Source organism: Talpa europaea, assembly GCF_964194135.1.
Source record: "Talpa europaea genome assembly, chromosome: 7".
Lineage (NCBI taxonomy): Eukaryota > Metazoa > Chordata > Mammalia > Eulipotyphla > Talpidae > Talpa > Talpa europaea.
The window spans coordinates 5516625-5534879 of record NC_140074.1 but is presented as its reverse complement, the minus strand read 5'-3'; the positions used below and the strand labels follow the sequence as shown (position 1 = coordinate 5534879).

Genomic DNA, 18255 nt, shown 5'->3' with positions numbered 1-18255 from the left:
GAGCGGGAGGGAGCCTGGCTGCCCGTCGGCCTGCCTTGGGGGCTTGGGGGCCGGAGGGCATGTGCCTGCAGGCTGTGCTGTTATTCTTCCCCAGTATAAATCCACACCTGGCAAAAAGGTCTCCGTGGTAGGCTGGATGGTGCAGCTGCCCGACGACCCGGAGCACCCGGACATCTTCCAGCTGAATAACCCCGACAAAGGTAGGCGCAGAGCCTGAGCTGGGTGCCTGCTGCTTGTCTCTGCCCCGCTTCCTCTTCTGCTAAAGGTGCATTTGGAAATAGCAGGAACTTTTGTGACTGTTGCTCTCCCTTTGACTCAGGTTCTGAGGTTTGCAGGGTCCCCTCGAGCCCATGAGAGCTGTGTGGGTGGTGGCCAGTGTGTGCCCTGGGCAGTGTGCATGAGCAGTGTGCCAGGCGCGTGGCTGTAGGAACCTCCCTTGGGTCCTCAGCTGTGGCTACTCAGCTTGGGTCCTCACCATCACCCTCGCAGCTGTCACCTCAGGGCCTTGGAACAAGTCATGTGATGCTGGGTGAGGCAGCGACCAGGGGCTGGAGGGGCCTTGCACCCTGGCATGGCCTGTGCCTGCGACTCTGGCCAAATCAGAGAACAGCCCTTGGACCAAAGCTGCAGCTTTAACTTGTGCGGTCATCACCACTTCCTCCTTCCCCCACGGCCGTGCTGGAAGGGGGGGTTCTGGGCACCATCCTCTCTCCGTGGACAGAAAAGGCCACGCTAGTCCACTGGGCAGCACGTGGCACAGGACAGTCACCCCGTGGCCTGGGCGGGTTCTGGCCAGGCGAATGTCTGGGGCTGGGAAGCCCATCTTCACGCCGCACCATGAATGTCCTGACTCGGGGTTCGTGTACATCCACATCACCGGGGATCTTGTGAAAGTTGCAGTTTGGATTCAGTGAATCTGGGGTAGAGATGAAGCTTCTCTCTCCATTTCTAACAAGCTCCCAAGTAACGCAGATGTGCTGCTGGCCGGGCGGCCGCACCGCGAGTGTCAGGGTCCTCGTGTTCTCAGCTGGACAATAGGGCGGCCGGGAGCCTCAGGGTGCCGGGGAGGTGGGGAGAGGCGGACGCGAGTTCTGGCTGGTGCCTGCGTGAGCACCACACCCGTGTCTCCCCGGGCCGCTTAGCACTTGTGCTTCTCCCTCGCGGCCCTGGGTCTGGGCTGGAGGTGGTTTGAGGAAGTGGGGCTGGGCCTGGGCAGGCCTGGCCTGAGGACCTATGTCCCGGGGGCGAGCACAGGCCGCTCGCGGGCCTTAACCCAGAGGACAGCGCTGTCCCTGAGCAGAGGGAAATGGCCAGAACCCGTAGATCAGGTTCAAGGGCGCTGTGAACTTGAGGGCAAAACATGGCATCTTTGTCCTCGCTGACCTCTAGTGCCACAGGCTCGAGTTCAGCTCCCAGCCGGCGGAACTGCTGAGGTGTTAAACCACGGGCCACATACTGTTGCAGGCAACGCTGGACCTCTTGCGTGCTCCTCTCTTTGATGCTCCCTGCAGGATCCAGCCTGCCCTGAGGCCTCATTAATGCGTTGCTGAAGAAGCGGGGGTCGGACTGAACCCCCACTCCTTTCTCAGTAGCTTGACCATTGTGTTCCCATATTGTGTGCTATTGACTGCCTTTGCATTTTATCGTATTCACTTGAAAATTTATTCCGGGAAAATTATGAAAATTATGCCCAGCCACGGGCATCCCCAAAGGAGCCTCGGGCCAGAGATGGCCCAGGACGCAGGGGCGGCCTCCATTTAGCTTCCCACATTCGCGTCCACGTTCACGTTTATCCTCACGCCGCAGCCTCCACGGGCCCTTCCCGGCGAGCCTCTCGGTAACCTACGGTGTCTCCACCCTCAGGCAATGTTTACAAGTTCCAGGCTGGCTCCCGCTTCCACGCGATCCTGTGGCACAAGCACTTGGACGATGCGTGTAAAAGCAACAGGCCTCAGGTACGGTACTCCAGACCCTGCTGGTCCCCCAGAAACCCCCTTGGCCCATGGGGCCTTAGCAAACAGGGATCTGTCCCTCAGAGCCTGTCAGCTCTTGGATCACCCTTTCCCCCTGAGACAGAGTCCCCCCGCGGCCGGGCGCCCCCCAGCTCAGCAGACACCCCAGCCTGTTCAGACCAGAACCTTGAAGCTGGTTCTTGTGTCTTTCCACTAAAAGAATGCCACGGAGACATCCACCTGGGATAGAACCAGGCTACGGTGTCTTTCTAGATCCTCCCCTGAAGAGCTGATTCCATGGGAGTGCTCCTCCCGATTACGGGCCTCCCTGCCTGCCCCCAGCCCCCCCGGAGTAACAATAAAGCGGAAGTATTGAGGGGCAGCCGTGGGCCAGGCCAGGCCAGGTGCTGAGGAACGGGGTGCTTCTGCTCCTTGGCATCTTAGAGCCTCTGGTCTGCTGCGCCTGGCTCGGCTCAGCTCCCATCCCCACCACCCGCACCCCTGTCTGGGCCAGTCATTATTCAAAATGCTTTACTTGCAGGAATTGGCTGAATCCTCCCAACATTCCTGGGAGGTAAGTTCTCTTACTGTCTCCATTTTATGCTGAGGACACTGAGGCTCAGAAAGTGGCAGGCACTTGTGTGATGTCCCAGGAGCAGTGAGCCCCACCCTTGTGCGCCTGCCACGCGAGGCTGCCCCCCACCCCTGGACCCTGCAGACTCCCTCAGCCTCCTGGGGTTGAGCTAAAGGCCCAGGAGCACCGCCCTGGCTCCTGCCGCCCTCTGCATCCTGGGGCGGGCTGGCTGTGTTCGGCCCGCTGGTCAGGGTGGTGCTCCTGTCCCTGGGCGCCCTGTCCATGTTCCCTGGGGACCAGCTGAGTCCCCCTCGCTCTGAGGGGAGATCACCAGGGCAAGTGATAGAGGAAGAATGGGAGCAGCTGAGGTCTGGGGGACCTCAGCAAAAGTGAGTTCATGCCAAGATGGGGTCCTCATGAGGAGGGGCTTTGCTGGTGCTGGAGTCCCACAGATTTCTCAGCCCCTCGGAGCTGCAGCGGCCTGTGTCTAGCTTGGCCCTGGGTGCGGGGCTCTGTGTCCAGCTTGGTCCTGTGCAGGATTTGCATCTATGATGTGGGTAAGCTCGGCGCACTGGGGCTCAGGTGGCCCCGGGGCTGTGACCAGAGGCAGGTAGCTCTGAGCCCGGCCACCTGGGCACACATGACAAGCACATCAAATTATAGATGATAAAATACTAGAAAGCAGCATTAGCAGATAACCCTTGAGAAAGTAAAACAACAGGACAGGACAAACACAGGGGTCAGCTGAAGGGTCTCAGGGAAGCTTCAGATGAGTTCCTGTGGGTCACTAGGCTCACCTGCCTGACTGGGATGTGTGAGGCCTGTACACGCCTGTGCGCACGGGTGAGGTGAGGGGGCGGAGTCCTCCTTGGTAGGAAGACAGACTACGTCCTCAGGACTCTCTGCAGGTGCCCCGGGTGGCAGCAGTTAGAAAGGCGGAGGCAGGTATGCTGACCACCCAAAGGATCTGAAGGTAGGAGTCAGACAGGTGTGACCGTGTGCACAGGTTGAGCTCACGTGTGTTAAAGGACAACATGTGTCTATTATAGCCTTGCAGCCACAGTTTCTAAAACCAAATACAAGAAACTAATCCTGTGGCTCCAGAGTAGCAAATGAATGCTCCCTTGATAGGGAGACCAGGGGTTTGGTGGGTGATGCCCTCAAGGTAATGCAAGATAGGCAAGGCCTTGAGGCAGGCCTGGGGTCGCGTTAAGAGAGGAAAGGCATCCTGACCTCCTTTGTGCTGGTTCTGCTGTGTGTCTGGGGCGCATCATCAGCTCTGAGCGCCTCCCTGAGAACATGGCGCTGCTCCGGTGGCCCCGGACTGTGACCAGGAGGCAGGGTGGCGCCGAGCTTGGCCACCTGGAGGGGGTAGGGAGGTGGAGGCCATGGGCTCTGCCCTGTGCATTGGCCAGGAGCAGCGATGGGCATGCTGAGCCGGGGCCCCAGACTCTCGCTGGGGGGCAGCCTGCGGGCACGGCACTCCACAGCAGGCAGCAGGGAACCGGCAGAGCCGCCCGGCAGTGGAGCTGGTGTTTGTCAGGAGGACGAAGGCGCTGCCTCAAGTGCCGGCAGGTCTGGCGCAGGGGCAAGGTCTGGCCACTTGTGCGTATTTTCATCCAATTTTCAGACCCAGGAGAGGGGATCTTTCATTTTATTCCATTTATGCCCCTTGTTTCCACGCCCCACCGTAGGTAATAATAGAAACTTGGCAACAACTAAATATCCCGAGGCAGAGGATCGTCTGTCTGACTGACCACTGTCCGTCTGTGGGGTGGCCCAGGAGGAAGAGGCCATGGAGGCAGTTACACTTTCCTCCCAGGCCCAATCTCAGTGACTGGGACAAGGATTTTCTTTTTCTGTACAATTGCATCTCTTCAAATGGTCTTCACTAACACTGAATACTCTTGGACCACATTTACACACTTAGACCTCGTGTAAGGTCTGAGTCCCAGCAAGGAAACAGACACCCAGCCTAAAAGCAGACCACCCAGGGCCTAGGGGCGCCTCCTCCCCGCCAGGGCCTCTTCCTGCCCTGTCTCCCTCCTGCCTGATTTGTCCATTTACCGCCCTTTAAACTGCTGGCGTTTGTATGTGGCTCCCTAATACCTGGTCTGGGGTGCATTTTTTGAAATATTTTTGCAAATAGAACCATGACCAGTCTTTTCTGGGACCAGAGGGCTCCCAAGATTCATTTGTGTCCCTGTGTGTTGTCATTTGTGCGTTTGTACTGATTTTTATTTCATTTCTCTGCGTTGCCCTCCGCAATGCTTTCCTGCTTCCTGCTGCTTTGACCAGGGCTGCTGGGGCTGCTGGAACCATCTCCCGGTGCAGGGAGGTGCATTTTTTCTAATTCATCATTTTGACCAGATTGATACCAAGATGGATTTGTTTGGGCTGAAATTGCTTGTAATCAAATCCCCTGGAACCCCACAGCAGTGCTGGGGAGGAGGGCTGGGGCTGGGGGTGGGGGGGCTGTTAGCAGTTATGAGGGGAGGGGAAATAACTGGCTTTGGGGCTGGTCGTCCCTTCAGTAAAGGGAGCTGGGATCTTGTCCTGGGGACACAGCCACGAGAAGGTCTTGGGGCTCCCACTACCCCCAAACTTCCTTCTTCCTCTGCTGCCGATTCCACCCTCCTCTGACCAGCCACCTGTCAGCTGGCTCCCCTCCAGAGCAGACACTCCAGCCCCGCAAGCCTTGTCCCTGCTCCCCTCCAGTGCGCTTTTATTTGGACAGAGGTTGAGAGCTCGGCTCTGCCGCTTCCCCCTGCGCTTCACCTCTCTAAGCCTCAGTCTCCTCGTCTTTAGAATGGGGATGAGCTGGCACCTGCCTCCTGGGGTCGTTGTGAGGATGGAGGCCCTGGTGCATAGGGAGAGCTCAGACCAGGGCACGCAGGGACCCCCTCACAACGGGGCGCAGTGAGGGGGGGTTTCTTCCTGCCCCTCCCTTTGCCCACCTGACCGGCTCAGGCACTGCCTCCCCAGGAAATGCCTGCTCCCGACCCTGAGCGGCCCCCCTTACTCCTTTCCGAAAGGTTGGAACTCTGACCAGAGGCTGAGCTTTCTCTTCTAGGTACCTGCAAACCTTATGTCATTTGAATAAGTCTCTGCAAGACTTGGCGTGACTTCAAAGGCTTCTGGGAGTCCGGCCCGGGACTGGGGGTGAAGCGCAGGTCCCGGGCACAGGCTGTTGGCCAGGGTGCTGGGAGACTCACAGCTGGACTCCAGGGGACGTGGCCGGCGGCCTCGCCTTCCAGAGTGCTCTGCTGGCCTGGGCTCCACCTGGGTGCCGATCCCCAGAGACCCTGCCCACACACCCGTTCTGCAGCGCCCCCTTCTGGGCTGTGGTTGGACCCCAGGCTGTACACCCCGCCCTCCCTCTCTGGGCCCCCGACCTTCCACCAGCTGCTGCTGCTTCTACTGGAGAGCGTCGGCCCAGCCAGGTCCTGAGTGCTTTCTCCTGCACAAAAGAGTGGACCGTGTGAACCTGCATGAGGGGCCAGGGAGAAGGGACAGGCCGCGGAACTGGCTTTTTACACCCCAAGTGCGCGGGGTCACTCGCCCACGGGGCCGCCTCAGATTTTGTACACCCCCGAAGCGTCCTCTGCGTGTGCGTGCCGTGGATGTGTGCGTGCGAGCCGGCGAGTGTGACCTCTTCGAGAAACATGCATTTTGGCACAAGACTTGTGACATCACACACTTCATCGGCTTGGAGTCCCTGCTTCAGCCTTCAGTGATTGCCTCGGCCCCCGGGGAAGCTCAGAGCGGAGCCCGGGCCCTCCTGGGCTGAGGGTCCCCTGCATTCTTTCACTGTAAACAAACAATGCCTTAAATTGTGTCTCGTTTTCTGTTCCTATGGGTGCTATTCATCTGGAAGGCCTGCTCCCCGGGCCCCCGGCTCCCTTCCGAGCCTTGTTGCTGTGGCTCTTCCGAGACAGGACCCGGCTTCAGGACTGGACTGGGCCGCTGGCCCGCGGCTTCCTCCGGCCGCCTCTCCATCTCCCGCCATGGCAGAATGGGAAGTCGTGCCCCTTCCTTCCCGCTTCCTCGGAAGCAGCTGGGAGGCACAGGCACACGTGACGGCCACACAGAAGCTTCTTTGCACCACCTCTCCCCGCAGGGCCAGGCTTTCGCTCCATCATCTCACCCCTTTGCCTCCACTGCCAGGGCAGGGCCCACTGGGATTCCTGATGATGCTAGGGAGCTGAGTGACCCCGAGGCCTTAAGCTCCCCCAGTCTTGCCCCCAAACGCAGTCACCAGCAAGTTCTCCATCATCCGGGTCCAAGGGCACAATTGTTGATGACCGTGGTGATGAGAGAGCAAAGGCCTGGGAAGTGGACAGCCCAAGCTCCACGTTCAGTGAAGAGCTCTTCACACAAGACAGATGAAGGGCCTTTATCTGTCATTCTTTGTCCTATTTTAAGTGACTTTTATTTTGCACAAATACATTTTTATTCAAATTAATGAATAAAAATTAGCTTTATGGTAGCTTTATCACCATAGCTTTTCTCCCTCCCGCCCTCTCATCTGGGCGTCCTAGTTCTGAAAAGGAAACCCTTAAATGGTTTTCCAAAAGACACTGAATTTCTGGGTCCTTACTGGGATCATTGTTTCAGAGCTCACTCGATCAGATCTCAAACTCCCCTTAAAAATTTCTGGGCAAGATGTCCAACCAACATCTTAACCAGTCAACTGTAACAGGTCAATTCATGAATGACCAAAGGCCCCATCACTGTTTTTTGATCAAACGGTGACCGACTTTCTGAAAATTGAATGAATTGTGAGGATCTAGTTGTCATACGGCCTTGTTTGGGGGTTGGGCCTCACTGGGCTCAGTAACTAACTACTTTGGAGTAAAGGCTAGAATACTTCGGTGCCAAGAGAAACTCCAGATGCAAAAGTCAATGCTGTCAGACCTTGGCCCTAGATGCTGAGCACGCCAGCTGCCCCCGGGGCTGGGACGCCTGCGCCTGACCCACACTGAGGACTCAGCTCTTAGCGTCTCGAGGCCGAGTGAGCCCAGCACACTGCAGCACCTTCCTGCTTTAACCGGCATGGAATCTATCCACTCGCTTTTTAAGAGTCAATTTGAATGAAAATGTGCAACTGGAGCATCAGTGACTTTTTTCCCTTCGGTTTCCCTCTCTTGAAGCTGACCTGGTTTTGCTCATGTCAAGTATTTCAGATGCCAACCCCCGAACCTCAGAGTGGCAGGCTCTGGGCTCTCAGCTTGTTTTCTTCCCTTTACAAGATGCCCCTTACCTTTCACAAATATTTTCCTCTGAGTCTAATTTTGAAATAGCACAACCACAATTCTTTGCAAAGTGTTTAGTCTGCTCACTAATTGACACTAATTGAGGGGATCCCACATCCCCTCCAGGAAGCATTCTTAACTTGGACTCTTGAGGAATCTCTTTAGACTTTGTTGGCAAAGCCTCATGGTAGTGGTAAGAACATGGAACATACCAGAAGGGTCCTGGAGATGAGCCGAAGGACAGCCACCTCACAGCGTGGGAGTCAAGGGCTGCTGACCTCCCCAGCACGTTGGTGTGTCCTGCAGGCTGCAGGGGAGGGGCAGTGGGGAACAGGTATAGCCCCCCGAGGGGGGAAGCCTGTGGCTGGATTCTCATCCTGGAGGAAAGCGTTTCTGGTTCACGCTCCTTGATTGTCCACAGACCGCAAGTGTTCATGAAATCTGGAGGTGACACATCTTGCATGCATATGCTGTATCTTTTTTTTTTAAGCAAACAGATCATGGCACCCTAAAATGAAAATTCTAGAGTGTTGTCTGCAAACCATGGAGTAGGCAGCTGGTCTCTCCTTGGTTCCCCAAAACTGCCCACTACTCCCTGGAAGTAATTTTTGCCTCTCTAAGTTGGACATGTTTTGTGACTCAAAGTCAACCGGTGCATCCTGACAACTGAAATCCTTCGTGGAGGACTGATTCGGTGCCAAGCAAGAAATACTGTTCTGAGTGTCCCCAGTGACAGCGCATGGCCTCCCTTCCCTCCTGGAGGAAGCCCATTCATCGCCACTGTGGCACCTAAAGAAGAAGATACTTGAAGGGTTTCCGCTTAGGAAAGAACCCACTCTCCCTTGCCAACTGAATTTAGAAAGCATTTTTTCTTCTTACCAAGATGGCCAGTGTTTCTTTCATTATCTCCCTCCCACCTCCTGAGCCCAATAAGTGTATCTATTAGGGTGCTGATTTATAGGTGGAAAATGGTCCGTGCAAGCGGGGAGCCATTAGCAAGCAGGGTCTGCTTTTACTCACAAGGGGAGCTCAGAGCCCTGCACTCACACTACTGACGCTTGTAACCAGGTGACCGTTGCTCAAAACACAACCTTCTTTTTTGTGAGTTCCTAAATGACTTTAATCAGCCCCACATCTTCCCGACATAATGGGTGATTTCATGTTTAAAAAAGAAAAACAACTACAGGCGTCCCTTTGAAACAACAGTCCTCTACATACATCCACCCACGCACACATTCATAAACACCTCTCTTGAGTGTTTCCTAAGTGCCAGGCTGTGCCCGGGACGTAAATGACCAAGAACAAGACAGACCTGATCCCTGCCCTTGTAGAGCTGGCCACTCAACAAGCAGATCCTCTCGCCACACCATCTCTAGCACTGGGTAGTGCCCTGTGCAGATTCCTCCAGAAAGGCTTCAAAAGACTCAACAGACTGCACAGCCTCAATCTGTGAGTTCCGCTTTGGTGACAACTAGATGGAGTGACAGTCCCGGTGGCTGGATGTCACAGGACAACCAGGCAGCGCCAAGGCCAGGCACCCTGAGGACACCAAGGTGGAAGAGGAAGGAGGGCCGAATGTTCACAGTATTTACCTCCGAGATTTCTTTGGTTTTAATTTCAGTGTTAAACACAAGAACAGCATGAGTGCGAGCTGCATTTCCCTGGGTGTCGAAACTTGGACCGTGAACCAGCTGGCAGCTCTGTGCTGCACAAGCACCTGTATTCGGGGCCACCCCAAACCCCTGCTCTCTGCAGCAACATGATGGATCATCTGTCCATTCTATAACCATTCATCTCTTTATCCACTTCTGAACGACTGTGGCCATTCAGTAACGAAACAATAGTAATTAATTTATTAGTGTGGTGTAATCTTTAATCAATTTCGTGCCAAAATGCATGGTTTTCCACTTAGCATTCAGAATGTTGCATAGAGAGTAGTTTTCAATTTCTTATGTATTCTCCAAAGTAAGTTGGAAATCAGTTTCTACGTTTTAATTCGTTTCTTGTTGAATCTGTTGCACTCTCCTGGGCTGTCTTTTTTTTTTTTTTTCCCCCAGCAGACCCCTGCATGCAGTTGTGTAAGGACTCTCTCTAATTCTTGTGAATTGTCTCACCTGCAATAACCACTGAACATCAGCCCTCCATGGGATTATTTAGATTTTTTTGGTGAAGTATTTTGTTACCTCAGTCTTGTATCAAGTTGCTGTATTTTTCAGCTTGTTACACTGATAATTGTTTCACTAATTAAATACTTTAATGTACAAACATCTTTGTTTACTTTGAAATTAAATGTGTTTTCCAATGAATAGTGCTTAATTTTTTAAAGTCACGTGCATTTACTTACCAAACACTTGTGCCAGATACAGAGGTGAAGGAGGCGTGGTGCACTCAGAACCCAGCTAAGGAGAGACTAGAACATAACTGACTTCCAGGGAGGGACAGAGCCAGTGCTGTGGGCCCCAGGGGACAAAGGGAGGACAGATCTGGTGAGGATTTAGAGTGCAGGGGGCATTTGGATATTCAGTTTGGATATCTGTGGAGAAGGTGGGGAGACGGAAAGAAGGAGCCGGACGAGCAAGCGTGGGCAGAGCAGCCAGCCCGTGGTCCACCTGAGCAAAGGCTTTGGGTGAGTGTGGGATCCACATCTGAAAAGATGTGGCCGCGGGAAATTTATGCTGTGAGGCGAAATCCAGAAACCCACTCCGGCGGGCCCTCGGGCAGAGGGGGCCCTGGCTTACAAGGTCTCATGGGCAGCTGAGGGAGGACCAAGGTGACGTCTCAAGGGGTAGAAATGGGGAGCCTGCTCCATCTCTTCCGGCCCCTCATTCTCTGCACACCGGCTCTCTGGGGACTGTGCGGCCGTCCACATTCTCACCAGGAGCGCACCTGGCGGGCACCGAGGGTGTGTGAGTCAGGGGGGCGCGGGCGCCTCTGGCCCCGGCTGCGCTCCCAGGGGCTAAGCTCCAGGGGCTGCGCCGCCCGCAGGGGTGTCCCCCCCACGTCTCCCTCCGCCCCAGCACCCAAGCCCGGGCCAGTGTGGTCACACCTCCCCAACGGACCAGCTCCATGGCCGCGGGACCCTGGCTCACTGCTCCCCACGACTTGGACGGTACAGTGACCCCCAGGTTCACCCAGCTGGGGTCGTCGTGCTCCGCCCCCGCGCTGTGCTCTGAGGCCGCTGACGAAGGGGTGAGTCTAGACGAGGACCCTCCACCGACTGGCGCCTGCCGAGCCCCTGAGCCTTGGCCTCCCCGCGCCAGGCACCGCAGCACCCCCCTGACGGACGCGGGATAGGCGGGCGGGCGCAGACCGCGCGTGCTCAGCCTCCCGAGTGGTCACGCCCGATGCAACCTACCTGCGCAGGTCGCCGGCCGAGGCGAGGGCGGTGGGCGGGACCACCGGCGTGGGCGGGGCCAGGCTCTGGGCGGAGCGCGAAGAGGCGTGGCGTGGGCGGGGCCAGGTGCCGGGGGGCGTGGGGGGCGTGGCGTGGGCGGGGCCAGGCTCTGGGGGAGCGTGGGAGGCGTGGCGTGGGCGAGGCCATGTGCCGGTCGGAGCGTGGGGAGGCGTGGCGTGGGCGGGGCCCCGGCGCGGCGGGGTTGAGGAGGGCGGGGGGCGGGAGCGGGACCCGGCGCAGACCCCGGGCTCGGGAGAGGACAGGTGGGCGCGCGCCGCGGTCGGTGCTCGGGGAAGGGCGGGCCCAAGAGGGGCCAGCGCCACCTCAGGCAGGGCCGAGAGCTACTGAGGTGGAGGGGCCGGCTCGCGAGGGAGCGGCTCTAGGGGCCGACGCTAGAGGCGAGGGCGAGGCCACGCGGAGCTCGGGAGCGGAGAGGCCGATGGGTGGGCCTGGGTCTGGGTGAGGGGCCCGAGGATCGGGGGGGCGTTCGGGCGCGGTCAGAGCCGCGGCGCCGCGACCCCTCACTGGAAACCCGCGGGGCCGGCGCGGGGGGGCGTAGCCTGAGGGGCGGGGCGGGGGCGGGGCCGAGGACCGACTCGAGCCGGGAGTGGGCGTGGCTGGAGCGCAGGGTGGGCTCGGGGCGGGGCCTAGGCCCTAAGGAGGGCGCGTGGCGGGCTGGCCTGGAGTGCGGGGCGGGGCGGGGGCGCGGCGGGGGCGGGGCCTGGCCCGGGGGCGGGGCGAGGGGCGGGGCCGGGGCTGCGGCGCGCTGCCGAGCGGCCGGCCGAGCCCCGCCGAGGCCCGAGCCCACCCGAGCGCGCCCGAGCCCGCGGCCCCCGCCCGGGGCGATGGAGCCGGAGCCCGGCGGGGCGGCCGCGGCGCTCCTGCGGCAGAAGAGGGCGGCGCTGCGGCGCAGGGGGTGCAGCTTCGAGAGCCCCAGGTACCGGGAGCGGGGAGGGGTGCGGCTGGGAGGCTGGGCGCGGGGCCCGCCACGTGGGGGGGCGCGTGCGCGGCCGGGGGCCGAGGCCGCGGCGCGGGCGGGCGTCGGCGGGGCCGAGGGGTCCGGCCAGAGCCCGCGCCGAGCGAGGGGGGGGCCGCGGCGGAGAAGAACGTGGGGTGTCAGGACCGCCGACCCGACGAGGCGCCCCAGCGCGTGGGCTTGCGGCAGGCGGCGGCGCCGGGGCTCGCGGGCGCGGCTGTGGGGAACGCGCCCCGCCGGCCTCTGGGAACGCTCAAGGACGAGGTGGGGCGCCAGCCCCCCGAAGTCCCGGCCTCTCCCGCCCCCCGGGAGCCCCTCCGCGCGGCTCCGAGCCCGAGCCCAGGTCCAGCCGCCCCGGCCCGCCCGCAGGTAACGCGCACCTGCTGCCGCCCCGCCCCGGGGTCCCCGCGCGCCCCGGGGTCCCCGCGCGCCGCGCCCCGCGGCCGCCCACGCCTTCCCTGTGCCGGGGCTGCCGGGGCCCCTCCCGAGCCCCCTGCGTCGGCCTCGGGAACTCTCCGGAGAGCTCAGGCCCCCTCCTGGAATCCTGCCCGCAGACACGCCTTCCTGCCGCCCTGCGCCCGGCTCCTCGCTGGAGGCATTTTCCTCCCGCTGGACCTTCTCCGGCCGCGCTGGAGCAGCCCTGCCCGTGCTCGGCACCCCGCCCGCCCCCGCCTCTCCTGCCCCTCCCGCCCCGCTTCCCGGCCGTCCCTTTCCCCGCAGACCCCGTCCTCCCTCGCCGCTGCCAGAGGCGTCTGACCCAAACCATCAGCTGTGCCCAAACCCTCGGGGAGCCCTCGAGGAGCCCTCGGGGAGCCCTCAGCGGCGGTGGGGACGGGGTGGGGGGCAAGGACAAAGACAGGAGGTTGGAGTCTGGTCCTCGGTGAGGCCAGAAAGAGGGTTCAACTGCTGGGATCAGAACCAGCCACCCGGACTCCTAGCATGAGGGGTGAGGCCCTTCCCACCTCGCCTTGACCCTTGTGGCTCCAGCGATGCTGAGTGGGAGTAAAAGCCCTGTGAGGGCTGGGGCCGCACCTGCCCCTGTCGTTGCTCCGGCCCCGGCGTCACTGACTTTTACTGTGTGTTGAATGAACTGTCTTCTCTAGGCTCTGCTTGTTCTCCTGGCGTGCCCTCTTTTTGTCCACTTAAAGTAGTTTTTCTCTCCTCTTTGCATCATGTCTGCCCTTCTCTGGGAGGTCTTCCCTGCCCCCTGGCTGAGTTCTGCACAGTAACAGCAATGGAGGCACATGTCTGCGCTTCCACGGCCATGGAGGGTGATACCTGGGGCATGCCCTACGGGAGTGGGCAGCTAGACAGACGCGGCCTCTCTCCTCTCTGTGCTTACACTCTTGCTGCTGGAGCGTGAATGATGAGAGGAATTGTCCGGAGAGATGAGACTGAGGTGATGAGCCATGGCAGGATCCCTGAGGGAGGCTGTTTAGACCAGCCCTGTCCAGTAGAACTTTCTTTCTTTTTTTTTTTTTAAAGATTTATTTATTTATACAAGCACTGGGTACAGTCAGAAGCGCGGGAGGGCGAGAGAATTCACCAGAGCCAGAGCGGGGAGCAGAGCAGGCAGAAGGACCGAAGGACACTGCTGAGGGGAGCAGCAGGCGGCAGGAGAGGTCTGCGCGCCATGTGGGACCCTCCTCCGGTGGCCGGGGAGCAGCCAGGGATGGAACTGGCTCTGCAGAGGCTGCGGGCAGCTTCGCAACCCAGCGCTCAACCGCTGCGCCACCGGGGAGGCCCCAGTAGAACTTTCTGCTCTGACTCAAACTGTCTTCTGTGCTGTCCAGCATGGTAGCCACCAGCCACCTGTGGCTGCTGAGCCCTTGAAACGTGGCTAATACAACAAAGAAACTGAATTTTAATTTTTTAACCTTAATTTAAATTCAGTTAACCACGCGTGACAAACAGTGTTGGGCAGTGCCTTTAGAAAACAGTTTCCCTTCCTCTGAATTCTCACCTTTACCGTCCCCTCCTTTGTCTTCAGAGACTAGGATGGACAGACTATAATTTCCTCCAGGGTGGTTTTTTTTTTTCCCCCCTCTAACACTCCATGACAAAATCTTTAAAACTTTCTGATTGTAAAATAATTTGTCTTCTGGAGGACGGTTTATTTAACCCGTCCTTTTAGCAGGTGCATGCAGTAATTGCCAGCTTGTCAGTCTTCCTGAAGTCACCTTGAATCCGTGTGCAGTAGTCGGTATATGTCAAGTGATCGTTTCCTTAAGATAAATTCACAGAAGGGATGGAACTTAGTGGATCCAAGAAATGAACATTTTAAAAGCTTTTAAAGCAGGGCCAGGTTGCCCATCGGAATGTTGTAACAAGTCACAGTTCCCCCAAGAGCGGGTGAGGGAATGTGCCTGGTTTTTTCTCATCCTCAACATCAGACATTATCATTTAAGAATATTTGCCAAGGTGATAACTTGTCTGAATTTGAATTACTGTGTTTAGTAGCATGGTGAAACCTTTTTCTTCTTTTACTTCATAATTTGTATTTCCTTTTAATGAAATGTATGTGCTTATAGGTTGTCCATTTTCCCCTTGGCATGTTTATCTTTTCCTGACTGAATGAAGCACTTTTTATTCATTAGGGAATTCATTTAGGGAGTCAAATAGGTAGCAAATACTCTTGGGCAGTTCCTTATTTGCCTTTGAAGTTTCTTTTTGTTTTTTGACCTTTTTGTCATTTTTTTTTAATTTAGTCAAATCTACTGTTTATTACTCCTGTTTATGCTTACTTAGAAAAGACTGCCCTAATTTAATTTCTCTGTGGACCAGTGTTCAACCAGTGTCTGCTGTTGCTTATGTTGTTTTATAAAAAAAATCACCACTTTAATCCACTAATCCAAATGATCTAAGTTTTCCACTAATTGTTTCATAATTAAAATTTTTGTTTCTTCAAAACAAAAATCTCACTGTTAAGTGAGACAGGGAAGAGCTATCTGTATTGGGCAGTCATGTGGACTCTGAGGTCCAGCAGAGGAATCCCCCGTGGAGCACAGAACTATGCAAGTATGTGGGTCTCTATTCTAGGCCTATTGTTGCAGTAAGTCGAGGGTGGTGATGGGGTGTGTGGATGATCAGAATGTTCTGCAGGAGATTCTGTGGACAGCCTGGGTGAGAGCCTCGGCCTCGGCAGTGTGCTCACTGCCAGTTTAGCCTCCGATACCCCAAGTCCTCAACTGCTTCTCACTTCCTGTGGTATCAAGTGAAAATGCCACGGCCCTTTCAGAATCTGGTTTAACCAAACTTACTCAATTTATGTGCTGACCTCAGGAGAAAAGACATTGCTTCCAGATGGCAACTGTCTTTGCTAAATATTCCAGGTCAGCTCTGAGATCGGATGGGCAGACATGGCACTTAATGAATGCAGAAGAGAAAGGAGTGGCCCCCGCAGCAGGCATGCAGGCAGGTGGCAGCGAGAAAGCCTGGCTGGGAAACGTGGAGGCTAGAGGCTGGAGCTTGTGCTGCTGGACCACTTCCCCTCGCTGTGTTTGTCCTCATTTTGTAAGCAGGCATATCAGATAGGTTTCCAGAACAAGAGCTTTGTGTCTGAGGTGCCCGGAGCAAAGAAAAGAAAAAAGCTTTGGAGGGAGACAGCCCTGGGCTCACTCAGCAGATATGTGGACTCGAGTAAGTTACTTAACCCCTCCCAACCGGCGTTAACTTATTTGTAAAATGACAGTAGCAGCTAAATCCCAGAACTGATGGGAACTGTTAATGAAATAATTCATGCAAAGTGCTAGAAACTGTGTCTGCACACAGCATTACTAAATGGTAACTGCTAGGAACAAAAATGATCAATCTCAACCCCTCCATTCCCTCACGTCATTAAAATCCTAGCTTTGCCCATTCAATTTTTTCTCCCCTCCTGCCCTCAGAGCAAGACCCTGCTGTGCTTTTTATTATTGTTATTATTTTTATTTTTGAGCTGCAGATTTAAGAAGAGAAGGATTGAGGAGAAGGTCAGGGCACTGCTTGGGACTGGCTGGGAAGAAAAAATAAAAACCTCTTGGGCGAGGTTTTACAGGTGAAAGGTATATAAGCACCTGCTTTGTTTGAGAGAGGCCAATAGGTCTCCCTATTTTTCTCGCTTTAAGATATATTTAAAGAACTATATCTGTTCTCTTTTGTCCCTTTGTGGTGATCAGAATTAATGAAGCTGGTTCATTTAACTTGCTCCTCTGTTGCTAAGCTATGTCGCCCATAATACTTCATGGCGCCTTGAACCTGCAAGGCATAGTAGGCTTGAACCTGCAAGGCCAATCCTAAAGATCAAAGAATCTCAGCACTGAATGGAATTTCAAACATCACTTAGGTCTACCTCTCCCACTGTGGTTCTCAAAGTTCAGGCCCTGAGTGGCATTGTCAGCATTACCTGGGAACTGGTTAGAAGCACAGTCACAAGCCCAACCCCAACACAATTAGAATCTCTGGAGATGGGGCTCAGGAAGCTGTGTTTGAGGACCAGAGCTCTCTTGATTCATACAATTCCAATGCAGTGGTTCTCTAGCCACTCACTCATGATACTTGAGAATCATCCTGAGGCCTTCTTAGCACAGTTTCCTGGACACTACTCCCAAGACTCCAATTCCCTAGGTAAGGTGGGTCTGCCAAGCTCACAAGTGAGGCCAGAACTGCTGGCCCAGGGACATAGTGTGAAAACTACCGCTCTAGGATAATGCAGGAATCTTTCTACAATCTTTGCAACTCACCTTCCAACTTCTACTTAAGGTCAGGGAGCCCACTGAGGCAAACCTTCTTATTACTGGGTGCCCCTGTTACCTTTCCTTCATCAGGAAGCTGAAGCTTACTGCCTGGTACTTGCTACCATCATTCATGGTTCTGCCATCACAGCTACTGGCAGTAGCAATGCCTGTGGCTGAATTCCAAGAGAAAAGTGATGGGTCCCTGGTGTAGACTCAGTGGTCAAGTAAACCAGTTCTTATTCCTGGCTACCCAGTTAGAATTACCCCCAAGCAGTTACAAGTTGGACTGGCAATGTGTGGACATTTTGACTTAACCTGTTGTTAAATTTTTGTAAAGATTATTGATGGCTGTGAGTGCTGAGCAAGAGGGAATTCTGGTTTGTGCAATTACAAAATTCTGGGCTAGACCAAGCTTTGGGAAAGGATAGATCCGGGGGCTTGAAAATGCCATCTGTAGTTTTTCTTTCTTTTCTGGGTTGACTTTACTCTCAAGGTCTTTCCTCACGGATGCAAAGGAAGCCTATTATTCCAGGAAGTTAACTATTCCCATGTACAATCCCAGCAGAAAGATAGTGCCTTTTTCTCAGTGATTCTCAAGGGAGTCCTATGGTTGATGTTCACTGGATCTAGTGGGATCTGGCTCGTCCCTAAACCATTCTGGGCCAAAGAGGGTAAATGTACTGATTGGCTGGGCCCAGGTCAAGTGCCCAACCCAGACCTGAGGGGTTAGCTCATTCCATCGCTAGACACTAAGAGGTAGTGATTGTCCCAAGGGAAAATCACAGTGCTGTTACCAGAAGGAGGGGGGTAAATACTGGGCTGCCCCCCCCAAAAAAAGTTTCATTACATCTGGGAAGTTTTCCAAAGTACAGATACCCAGATGCCATCCAGAGTCACAGAATGGGGGTTGCTTTATGTTTCAGTCCCAGTTGTAAAAGACTCCCTTTGTTGAGAGGCTAAATTATGCTTACTAAGTTTAGCCACAGTGGGGACAGAGCCCTACACAGACAGAAGATTTTGAATTACAAATGGAAAACATATTTTCTACTTTCCCAAATAGTGCTTCCTACAGAGTGGCTTCCTTATTAGTGATGCACAGAACCCACGCCTTGTGAGAACAAATAGGGTGCCAAGACAACTGCTTGCTCGTTCCTGCACATGGCTTCCCAGGCCAAGCAAGGTTCAGAAAAGAAGAATTTTCTCCATTATGCAGCGGGGCCTTCTTTTCCTCCTTGGTAGCTCTTACCTGACGCTTACGACCTCAGGTCTTATTTTTTTGTTTTGTTTTGTATTGTTTTTGCAGGTTGTTTGTAAACAGATATTCTCATGTGAACTGTTTCATAGTCTTTATTCCTCTACCTTTGGTCATGATTCTTTTTGTTTGTGTTA

The 18255-nt window shown here is 55.5% G+C and overlaps 2 protein-coding genes across 10 annotated transcripts in view; both read left to right on the top strand.

Annotated features, from left to right (window-relative positions):
• The window catches only part of RALGPS1 (Ral GEF with PH domain and SH3 binding motif 1), a gene marked incomplete at both ends in the record, with an annotated part of 184679 nt that extends 179050 nt beyond the window's left edge, over positions 1 to 5629 (top strand). For 6 of the 8 annotated variants that reach the window (XM_084238997.1, XM_084238996.1, XM_084238995.1 and 3 more), the window contains 3 exons: positions 95 to 200; positions 1864 to 1955; positions 5600 to 5629. In XM_084238997.1, coding sequence (XP_084095123.1) covers positions 95 to 200; positions 1864 to 1955; positions 5600 to 5629 — 228 coding nt within the window. Of the gene's footprint in view, positions 1 to 94; positions 201 to 1863; positions 1956 to 2493; positions 2527 to 5599 lie in introns of all 8 variants that reach the window. The other 2 variants (XM_084238990.1, XM_084238993.1) reach the window with 2 other exon arrangements.
• Positions 5630 to 11996: 6367 nt separating this feature from the next.
• The window catches only part of GARNL3 (GTPase activating Rap/RanGAP domain like 3), a gene marked incomplete at both ends in the record, with an annotated part of 120445 nt that continues 114186 nt past the window's right edge, over positions 11997 to 18255 (top strand). The window contains one exon of one of the 2 annotated variants that reach the window (XM_084238989.1): positions 11997 to 12112. In XM_084238989.1, the coding sequence (XP_084095115.1) occupies positions 12021 to 12112 (92 nt within the window). The remainder of the gene's footprint in view (positions 12113 to 18255) is intronic. The other variant, XM_084238988.1, reaches the window with a different exon arrangement.